The sequence below is a fragment of the Rhopilema esculentum genome, chromosome 21 (assembly GCF_057945365.1).
Source record: "Rhopilema esculentum isolate cy_ngs chromosome 21, ASM5794536v1, whole genome shotgun sequence".
In the NCBI taxonomy this organism is placed as follows: domain Eukaryota; kingdom Metazoa; phylum Cnidaria; class Scyphozoa; order Rhizostomeae; family Rhizostomatidae; genus Rhopilema; species Rhopilema esculentum.
In genome coordinates this window covers 6,204,930-6,216,076 of record NC_142835.1, presented here as the reverse complement: position 1 = coordinate 6,216,076, position 11,147 = coordinate 6,204,930, and the positions used below count along the sequence as shown (strand labels likewise).

The following is an 11,147-nucleotide window of genomic DNA, read 5'->3' as shown; positions in this document are numbered from 1 at the left end:
GTCTTACAACCAGCCCATGTATGATTTTCGTAAAGCCCACAATTTTGAATAATGGCAAGGTCATTTAATACCCACTTGCACGGAGAATTTTGTCAACATTATGCCTTTCAAGATTTATTTTCTTGGAATTCGGAAGATATTGTAGACAGGGCTTCGAATTTAAAATTTCTGCTCCCAAAAATTTTTTTCTTATCTGCTCCAATACTAGCACTCAGGCACCGCGGAGCGTTGAGGAAAGTAGGTGGTCTAAAAATGTGGGGGGGGGGGGGACTAAAACTGAATAAAAAGAGGCTTTACTGGTAGTTTATTGCTTACTTTTTGGCAAAATCTTTGCGAAAAGAGGGGTATTAAAGCCCTCAGCCCCCCTGCTCCGGCTAGCACTGTTCAGATCTTTGAATTGTAATATCGCAGGTATTTTATCCCTGAAAATTATTCTTCAGTTTTCAATTTTAGATGCAAATGTAACGTAAAGATATACACATTAAATGAATTAATTATCTAAAGGCAGTTGTCAAGTAGTCTGAAATAATAATTTGACGATCTTAAGGGCGTGGTCGTGGGAATGTTGGAATTGGTTGGAATACAGCAGACTACTGTCTTGACAACCTAGATTTGAAAACGAGGCTCGACGACGATAATTTTAGATGCCACTGTAGATGAAGATGAATTTACTGTTCTTAAATAAATATGGTGTTTAGAAAAGATCCTTGCGGAATAACATGTTTGGTTATAACTTACGGATGTGTGTTATACTGCGATTACTGCATAATAGACCATGTGATATTACCAACTTTTTCTTCAAGGTAAGGCCTGCTGCCTTTAAAATCTTCTCCGACTTAGGTAATGTTAGTTTAGTTTTAGCCTAAATCCAAAAGGCAAGATCATCCAGCTCCAGCCCTACTCTTACACCATGATATATTCTTGTTTTAATATTACTTTCTTAACTTTGTTGTAATGTTACTTTCTTATGTTGTAATGCTATTTCGTAAATGTTTAGAATAATTTATTTGAAATTCATTCGGATTTATTTTTTGAAAAGTTTAATATAATGTTTTCTCTTGGTTTTCAAGTTAATAGTTAGTTAGTATTTATACGATACAATAAACAATCTATGCCAGCAGAAGTGCAGACTTCAACATCTGTATATCCGTCATGCATCAGGATTTGTTATAACCCTTAACAAACCTGTGCGTAATAGACATATATTTGGTTAATGTACATTAATAGTATAGATCGATTAGCAGAAGAAAGGTTTTAAATTTTGATTGTCAAACAGACAACAGTCTCAATTTCAACTGCACTTTGAGACTGTTTTCTGTTTGGCAGTCAATATTACTGTAATATAAATGCCCCCTCTATTAAACACCCCCCTCGAATAGACGCCCCCAATCTAAATGTATTCCCACATACAAAACATTATACTACCATGCTTCTTTAGGTCAATGTTACAGTGGGTAATTTTGCTTTTCTTTTGGAAAGTTCCTTCTAAAACATTTGAGTAGCGTTTATTACTTCTGCAAACAGACTTATTTAGTTGTTACTCAGAGTTTCACGCTAAATGCGATCATCATTAGATGTTTTTTAAACATGCTGCCAATGAAGAGTAAAAAGATTCAATAAACATCCCCCTATTTTAAATGCCCCCTCGAATAGACGCCCCCAAAATATCAAAAAAATTAATAAACATCCTGGGCATTTAATTGAAGCATTACGGTATACGGCAACAACTATGCACACCAATTTATGCATGCCAGAGAGGTGGTTCATATGCTTTTCTCCATCTCAATCATCTTTCCAATCACCTAAATCATCTTTCTTTGGAGTGATTTTCTTTGGATTTAAAAAGGAATAAAAAATTTTTTGGATGAAAACACTGCACACAATTAGCTATGTTATCTTTAGCTGTCTGGAAATTTATGATATTATATTTTTGTTTTTAAGCCTTTGGGGAGCATTTCATGCAACCATGTTCAATAGCTTCCTTTTTCTCCTTGCCTACTCACACTTGAAAGCCAGCTTCTGTGATCCAGGTATTTGATTATTCAGATGAATTGTCATTTTTGCTAGTTTTATAAAGAAATTTTAACTTGGTAACGGCCATATGCCCAAACTTGAATTTTTACATAATATGATAAATCAATAGTTATAGACCAAATTTTCCTTAAATTTCAACTCAGGATACCTCATCACTCATAAAGAAATCCATCCATTTTAAGAAAGAAATTATATATGTATAGAAATATGCTTGAAATAGTTTAATGTTTCAAACGATGAAAGGAAATCGTCAAGCTGAATGTTATTTCAACCTAATCTGAAGGGCATTGGTCACAAAATTTGTCTGCTTTTGTTGCTTGTATTGGGCCTTTGTCTTTTTGTTTGGCCTAAGGCCTCTGAAACCTCTCAGTGGCCCTGACTACAGTTCCTCTTTGCCATGTTACTTATATTAAAAGGTCTTGGCACCTAGAGGTAAAGAAATGTATTTGAATTTAGAGATGCATTTTATCCCGACAGTAACTAAACCACTGGAAAATATGTTGGATTGCTGCTAAGGTTTCTGGCCCTAATCTAACCTTTTCTGTTGCGTCAATGGAGCATTAAGTGTAGATAAACAATGCCTTGTATTATATCTGGTGTATAATTTTCTAGGTGTTGTCCCATTGCCATATGCCAGACTTGATTTCTCAGATATACAAAAAGCGAAAAAGAAGAAACCAAGAAAGGTGAATGTTTTTTAAATGCCTGGATTAGTCACTTTTGATTTAGATTTTTGTCTATTCATCTTTCAAAGGCAGGTTGATATTTATATAAATCACTATATTCTTGAAGTTTAAATGAAGTCCTCCTAAATGAAGTTGCAAAATTTTTTGTAATATGGTGATATTCAAATGATTGAAGCAGTATTAATTTGGTTAAGCTACAGGTAGATGCATTTGATTAATAACGCTACATATATATTTGAGGCATTGCATATGTTTAATTTCCTTTTTTCTTATCTTCTTTATATAGCTAGATAGCTTCTTGTTCATTAAATTTTTAATTTTTTTGCTGCATGTTTTAAATTTTGTTCATTTGAGATCCGATAAATTACTGTCCTTGATGCTGTATGGTAAGATTTGACTTTTAATGAAAACTTTTGAACCAGCAGTGTCATGTATCTACATCAAGTGTCAAAAGATTAGATAATTGATTGGCTACTTTGTTTAAAGATATTTGTGGTTACTGCCATTTTATCAGTTTAAAGATTGGTTCAAAAGACCAATTTTTTCTATGGAGAGCCACAGTCCTTTCACAATGTACTAAAATACTCTTAATGTATATTTTGTGATTTTTTCAGGCTGAAAGTGAATGGGGAGTCTGCTCAAAATGTGAGGCTTATAAACCACCAAGGGCTCACCACTGCCGGTAAATGTACTGCAATTTTTGTTGCATAAGGAAAATATTAAGTTAATTTACTTACAGTTAATACATATGTCAGAATATTCAGTATGGTTTAATCAGTAATGGCTTATTACAAGCTCAGCAGAGTTTATGTGAGGCATGAATTAGTTTGATCATATTCACAAAACAACATGCATGTTAAGGTAATTGTTTCTTAATTAAAATTTTCCCGTTAAGCAACATGAGCTAAAAGTATAACATTTTTATACCATATTCCCAAAAGTTAATGCCCATTTTAATTTACAAATTTGCATTTTCAACACAGTTCTTCTGTATTTTTAGTTTACCCCCCCTCTAAGGTACTACATCTTGCTTCCATACTAATGAATTAATGCTTAACTGTGGACAACCGGTCACCTTTGACAGAGCTGTGAATTCCAAGTGGAAAAAGTAGAGAAAATGGACCAAAGTATTATTAGCTGGTCAGATATATTGATACAATATGTTTTTCTGTAGGATATGCAATAGATGCATAAAAAAGATGGATCATCATTGTCCTTGGTATGTTATTTAAAATATTTTATTTTAGATAATGTCTTGCAATCTTTGAGCTTATTTTGTACAACTCTCTTCTGCCTTTGAAATTTTGTATAAACATGAGTCAAGTTGTAATTTATATTCAGTCAATGTTTGAAAAATTACTGTAGAGGTTTTCTGGAACCTTTCAGCTCAAACAAACTAAAGCAAATTTTTTTCCACTTTGAACATGAAGACTGTCCTGCCATATATTCAGAAATACTGCGTTCCTTACCAACAAAGAAGGTTATTATTTGAGAGTTTGCATCCGAAGATGAAATGTAACTATGTATGTAGGGCAGACTACCTGCAGACCTGTGGACAGAATTTAACAACCCCATTCCCATGACCTTCATGTGTATAACTTGATCTGAAACATAATATTCATCTTATATTTAAAAAGAATAGTCAGTTTTGCCCAGCTAGTGGTGGAGCTTCAAAGAGGAATTTGGTGACTAGTTGGCACGAAAAGCTGGCTCCACTGCTGCCACAATTTACAGTATTACCAAGTATCCATTACAGGATTGGAAAATCATTAAGCATTCAATGTAATTTTTTCATTTAGGCATCTGTTGTCCTATCTAGGCCAAAAAATCCAAATATAAGCAGAGATAGTAAGCTTTTTTCACTCAGACTTGTCAACTTAAAATGTTTTAGCATATATGTCGATTGGTAAAAAACAGGGAAGCAAGCAAATGCACCCATTCTTCCTTACGTTACATTTTTTGATCTGCAACTGGATGTGAATTTCTGTTATGTGACACTTTTTACTTCAATGGTTTCTCTTTTCCGTAATGTTGTCTAAATTTGCAAACTTTTTAGGCAAAATTTAAAAATGCTTTTAAAAAGAAAACTTTTCAAGTCAAAGTTAACCTTTTTGTCAGAATAGGGATCTGTCAGAAAGGCTATAGCCTAGAAAATATATACTGTTTTGAGTTGAGATAGTCAAGACAGAAAAGCAAGAACATGACTGTTAAGATTGCAGATCCAGTGCTTATTTCAATTATTGAATCAATAGAAAGAGACACTGATTCAATAATTGCAAGAAGTAGATAGTGTGAACAACAACTTTAATTAATCTATTAAAATTTCAACAATTTCCCTTCCCTAATTCTTGAAAATCTTTTTCCATGGCAGATACCATTTTTGTAAAAAGAGATGGGTCCCTCTTTGGCCCCCACAAATTGCTCACCTTATTCAAAGGTTTTTTAGAGTCTAAAAACTTTTAATAGCATTTTCACTAAGCACTTTTTTCCATTTCAGGATAAATAACTGTGTTGGGGAGCAAAATCAGAAATTCTTTATTTTGTTTCTTTTCTACACGGGTGAGTTTTCATCAGTTCCTGCGAAGACTGATTAGACTAAACATAACATCTTTTGCTTGCTCTTTTAACAAAATAATCACATGCATTTCTTTAAATGGTATTTTTAAGCATTTTTCCAACAGCTATGAAAGTCATGTTACTGTTTGTTGCTACTGAAACTATTAATACTTGTAAATTAATATGCTTAAAAATCCATGGTACTTACTTTTTTCTTAAAAGTGCTTTAAAGGTGTTTTTGCACCAATTTTGTAGGTATTTCAAGCATTTATGGGCTGTCTCTTGGTGTTTTTTCTCTGTTCAAAAGATGTCATGACTGTACTGATAAATACGAAATAGGAACCAGAATGTAAGTTGAAATTCCTTTTGTAGCAGACCCACCAAGAACTTTGTTCACTTAGAATGTAATAAATTTGTTTTTAATAAGACCCATTGGTGGCTGAGTATTCTTGTGTTTTTCAATTAAGCACTAGAAAAAATAATCAGGCAGGATGTTTTAAGTTTTCAAGAAGATCATAGGAACTTGATTACAAGGAGCTGTTTTAATCCCACACCCAGAGCCAAAATATCTTGTAATATTTTAACAATGCCAACACATTCCCAAACTAGGCTACTGATTCAATAGTAGAATACAGCTACAATTTATATCACACATCAACATGGTAATTTGCTCTTTTACCCATTACAACAACCTTTTTGTTGTGACAAAGCTTTTTCTTGGCTAATGGCAGAGCTTTTGTTTAGGTTGATAGCAGAGCTTGCCCCAACATAGGCAAGTTTGGCTTCTTATTTGATAGAATTAAATGATAAATTTGAAAAAATTTGCTTTATTAATCTTTTCAGTTTAGGCCCATAGTTTAGGCTTCAATGTTATACTAGTTTTAATCTTCTCATGAAAAACATCATTAAATTTCTGTCAGCTTTAGGAAAATGATTGATTTTTTATATAATATAAGAATTTGGTTTTTCAGATTTCATGTCGTAATCCTGCTGGTTGTATGCAGTCTCTTTTCGCTGTTTGTCCTCTGCATTATGTATGACCAGGTGCATGTCTCTCACAATCATTATTAAAAAGGATTATTTTATGACTAATAAGATGTTTAGTGTTGTTTGTCCCCTTTCTCTAATATGCTAAATATTAAGCATATAAATAAAGAAAATCAGTTTAATTTATCTGGCTGTATTTTCAAAATAAAAGTTTGTACTATAAAGGTTTTATCATGCCATCTCCATTGATCTGGCATGAAACTGTTTCCGTTTTATGGTCACTGCCCGGTGACTTCCTACCTATGAATTATTTTTTTATTATCTTGATCTACGCTTAAGACAATTATTATAATGTATTTTCATTATCGTAATTGTATCATTAGCTCTCCTATGCCCTATTTTCCAGATATATTCAATATATAATGACATAACGTTGATCGAACAAGTGCAGAAGGAAGAAAGACAAAACAGTAAACCAAAAATGGCACTACTGATGGAAATATTTGGCAGAGGTAAGGAAAGTCCTCGCTTCACCTTTTTTAAGATTTTTCTGGGGAACTTTGCCAACAAGGAGATTTTTACAAGAGGAAATGCAGCTAACTCTATTGTAATAGAAATGAACTCGTCTTTTTCAAACTATTTACTATATAAATTCTCAATGATAGATAAATCGCCTTTGGAATCGCGCAGAATTATTTTTGGTAGGTAAAACGGTGAATAACTAACCTTTCCAACAACATTATCTTATCCGCTACATTTACACTGATGAAGCCCTGCATGCCAAGGCAAAACATTAGTATACATTCAATTTGTTTTAAAATTATATTTTACAACATTAGTTTCCTGTCACCGTGTTGCTTTGTTCCTTACTAGAGTACCGCATTACGCATTGCAAGATTCACATAATCCGGGGAACAGGCTACCCGGTGTTTCTTCCTTCTCACATACAATTGCATAATGCCTGGATAGAGTACTCTCTTTGTAAAGAAGTGGAGCTGTCACTAGGACGTGTGATCTCATAGGACATCTGTATTGTTTTTATATTGATTAACACCTAATTTTAGTCAATTTATATGACCAAGATGTAAGCGTTTTCTGCTCCTTTCAGGTCCAAAGATCTTGTGGCTGTTGCCATGCAGTAACCCTCGCCAAACAACGCACACGACAGATTATTCAGTGTAGAGAGAACGTGTTTGAAGTATATCGCTTTCTTCTTGTTTAGTTATGATCGAGAAATCCTATTTGTGCAGCCTGGCTGACTTCTAGGTTTTCTTCAATTTTTTGCCTTGGCAAATACGCAATACGGCTGGTAATGTAAGAAGCCAAAATTGGAATCTTTTGACGCAATGATTGGAATGGATTCCTGGCCCGGTTACACAGAAAGATATTGAGTCTTGTTTTCTTCTGCCGTGCAACGAAAGAACTCTTATTATATATTGCATTGTAACTAGTGGAAAGGTATTCTATCAACATAAACGAGAAATTATTTTTTCGTGCTGTATCATCCCATAAGGTATGATCACATTAACAAATAGGATTCTGAACAGATGGCTAGTTGGGTCTCGGCACAAGAGAAGCTGCCATTCCAATGACACCATGTGGTACTTTTTCGTGTTGAGTTGGAAACGATAGCATAGGCTAAAAGTTTAACTTCTATTGGCCATAGAAAAATTTTCAACTTAGCCTGTACTCTTTCATCAGTTTGTCAGAGCCAGCCTTACTTTGTTATTGCAATTTTTCATACTTTTGTGATCCCTATCTCAAAATTTTCAAAATAATACGCATGAAATTTTGAACATGTATGGATATATGACAGAGAAAAGGAAACTTTTTCAATGGTTTCTGTTTCCATGCTTGTTTTTAGAATATGTTTTTTGCATTGATAGACGTTTTTGACAAGGAAGTTTTCGGAATGAAATCTTATGCCCCAGATATTAATGAAATGAAGCTTACACATCAGCACAAACGACCAAATATTCTGTTGAACCTGCTTGGAATATTTGTATTGTAGCGAATGAAAGCCTTTGAAAACAAATATATCTTGTATCTTATAAAAAGTTATGTATCTATTACATGTAATTTTAGCAGCTTTAAAAGTTATTTGAGCAGCTTTGAATGTAATTTTGAGGAGCGTTGAATATAATTTTTTCAGCGCACTTTTCTAGTATTGCTATTAGTCTATTAGACTAGTGTTGTTGTTTTTTTATGAAATCTTTAATAATTTATGCTGATATGCACAAAGGTGTATTTATTATTTAAGGTCCATTTTATCAATCTGGGGCTAGCCAGAGTTTTAGGGGTCTTTTGTTGAATGATTGTAGATTTTGATTTATAATGCAAACATAATTTCAGAGCTAGGAACACATTTGTTCATCTTTAAGACTTGACTGCATTTCTAATGATTGTGCTACCATCATAAGCCCCCTCATTATGTAAAGTTTTTTCCCAATGCCCTATAGTTTGAACTTACACGAGAGATTAAGCGCTTATAGTAATGTACCTACTTTTAGAGAAGTTTTGTAGATATTAACCTCGAATGCACAGCCTATTTCTAGAAAATAAAACTATATAGAAAAAGTTTGTTTGTTCATTAAAGTAAAACGCTGATTGTTGGATATACTTTGTGTTGAAAGACTTTGAACAAACCGAAGCTGTTTGAATGTAAGTTAGTTGGACGCTTAAATTTGATCAACGGCATTATGTTAAAGATAATTTAAAACTCCATTCAATTTGCTTTGGAATGTAACTGTATCCAAGGACATAATTAAATGGTAACAAATACCAGTTTCATTATGATAATCTTCAGATATGAGTATAGGCCATTCTCGTAAAGTAAACACATTAAATATATCGAGTGCGCTCAAACTGAACGGCACTGATGTCAAGCGTGTCACGAAGACAAAATCTCTAGGAATAACTGTCGATGGAAATCTAAAGTGGGATGAGCAATACAAAATTGTAAGAGGAAAAATATGCGGAGGACTTCAGTCGCTTGAAAAATTTAAAGAATCTAATTCCCCAAAATAGCTTTGCAGGGCTAAAGCTATTTGGGGCAGCCTTCCAAAAGCTGAACTTGGTACCCTCCAACGTCTACAGGACCGAGCTTGATCAATGATTGAAAGCGCCAAATTAAAGGATAACTGGACATGTAACTGGTTGAGCGTTGAAAATCTCAATCGATTCGATCGATCGGCCATGAAATATAAGATAATGAAGAAATTAAGCCAAGAAAGCCTTTGGGATAAGTTTCAGCAAAGATCTTCGCAATCAAACTATGCAACAAGGTACTGTAGAGATCTGAATATTTCTAGAATAAATACAGAACATGTGAGACTCCCGATTATTTGTCGCTTCAAATAACAACTTAAGGAGTACTTGAAGAACTGACAGATTCGTCTATTAAAACACGACCCCCTGGAGGAACAGCATTTTAGATTGAAATTATACTTTATTTAATTCAACGTATGGATTTATACTTAATTAAGATTCTATAAAGGTCGCTGAAGGGTTGCATCGTGAATAAAAAAATATTATTATTATTATATTATTATTTTGATATTGATATGCCACTGGGAGCATGGTCTTGGCAATACCAATAAATTAGACATCATTTTGACCTATAAGAAACTATTTTGGTTACAAAAATTTGAAAAGAAAAGCTTGGCTCTCTATTTTAATGATGTTACGGAAAAGTGTTAAAGTAGGTATCTGTGTTGGAGTAATTTGGTTTGGCATGAAAGCTGCGCCTGACTTCAAACAGACTTGAATTAGCCTACAAATCAGTAATCATAATGTCTTCATATCTTATTTTGCGGATAATGTTTTCGTTTTTAGTTGTTTTAAATTTCATCCAACCACGGAAACCAAAATGGTAGTTATTGTTCTTCAACCAAACTGTTTTTTCTTTGACATGCTTTTCATCTAGTTCATGAAATGCCTTCTCGATTCTTTCAATTTCCTCATCCATCTCAGTCAAAAGTTGCTCTTCAGTTTTCTCCATCTGGGATAGCAAATTGGCCCCTTCAAAAATGAAAAACATAAAACATTGATTACAACATGCCTTGATTACAATCGCTTAGAAATTTAAATATATCGAGAGCTTGCCTGCTTTCTAAGATGCCTCAGGCTTCAATTTTGACATTTTTTCTTCTTCAGTAAATCTACATCAAAACGATTTTGGCTTCAAGGTATAAAACCCTGGCCATGGACGGACACCTATACAACGGACACCTCTGTACAACGGACACCTTTGTACAACGGACATCTCATTACAACGGAAACCTCTTTACAACGGACACCTTTGTACAACAGACATCTCATTACAACGGACACCTTTGTACAACGGACATCTCATTACAACGACACCTCTGTACAACGGAGATATCTATACAACAGAGAATTACATTGGTCCGGAAGGTGTCCGTTACATAGAGGCTCCACAGTATTTCTACAACTAGAACACTGGCAACGTCCTAGCATACATATCGACCTAAACTCGTGAATTTCGATAAGGTTAAGAATTGTAGCTCAAAACATTGAAAGAAATAACCTACCTAAAGGCAAAACCTTCCTTAGGCTATGAGTCCTGGCCAGAGCATAAGCTTTCTTTGCCAGTAAACACACGAGTGAAATGACGATGATAAGGCTGCACAAGTATGTAACAGACTTCTTGAAGGCGCTTTTGTCTTGAAGCAAGCTAGTGAAGAGGCCCTGTTTTTTTTCTTTGTTATTATCTGTAGTGTCCTGAAAGTAAGAAACCAAGAGAATGTAATTATTCTGAAACCACAAATCTTACCCGAGCATTTTAAATCAAAATCCAAAAAGGCACCACAGCATTGCACTTAAATAATGTAGAACGAATACAAGAAAAACCTGAGGTAGCAC

At 34.0% G+C, this 11,147-nt stretch overlaps 2 protein-coding genes across 4 annotated transcripts in view; one reads left to right on the top strand and one right to left on the bottom strand.

The window, feature by feature from the left end:
• Positions 1–581: 581 nt before the first annotated feature.
• On the top strand, positions 582–8,870 carry LOC135684315 (palmitoyltransferase ZDHHC3). Its single transcript, XM_065199834.2, has 10 exons — positions 582–803; positions 1,942–2,030; positions 2,647–2,720; positions 3,335–3,402; positions 3,895–3,939; positions 5,218–5,279; positions 5,532–5,625; positions 6,248–6,320; positions 6,670–6,775; positions 7,372–8,870. The coding sequence occupies exons 1-10, from the start codon at positions 688–690 to the stop codon at positions 7,443–7,445; spliced, it is 801 nt and encodes a 266-aa protein (XP_065055906.1). The 5' UTR covers positions 582–687; the 3' UTR covers positions 7,446–8,870.
• A 143-nt stretch (positions 8,871–9,013) lies between these two features.
• Positions 9,014–11,147, bottom strand: part of LOC135684291 (uncharacterized) — a 28,931-nt gene continuing 26,797 nt past the window's right edge. For all 3 annotated transcript variants that reach the window (XM_065199788.2, XM_065199790.2, XM_065199789.2), the window contains 2 exons: positions 10,817–11,006; positions 9,014–10,283 (listed from right to left, as the gene is read on the bottom strand). In XM_065199788.2, the coding sequence (XP_065055860.2) occupies positions 10,036–10,283; positions 10,817–11,006 (438 nt within the window). In that variant the 3' untranslated portion in view covers positions 9,014–10,035. The remainder of the gene's footprint in view (positions 10,284–10,816; positions 11,007–11,147) is intronic.

Excerpts from the sequence above, each read along its gene's own strand:
- LOC135684315 (XM_065199834.2), top strand. The coding sequence starts at position 688 with ATGGTGTTTAGAAAAGATCCTTGCGGAATAACATGTTTGGTTATAACT. Across the intron at positions 804-1,941 it reads TTACCAACTTTTTCTTCAAG|CCTTTGGGGAGCATTTCATG; the intron begins GTAAGGCCTGCT and ends TTTGTTTTTAAG. Across the intron at positions 6,321-6,669 it reads TCTGCATTATGTATGACCAG|ATATATTCAATATATAATGA; the intron begins GTGCATGTCTCT and ends CCTATTTTCCAG.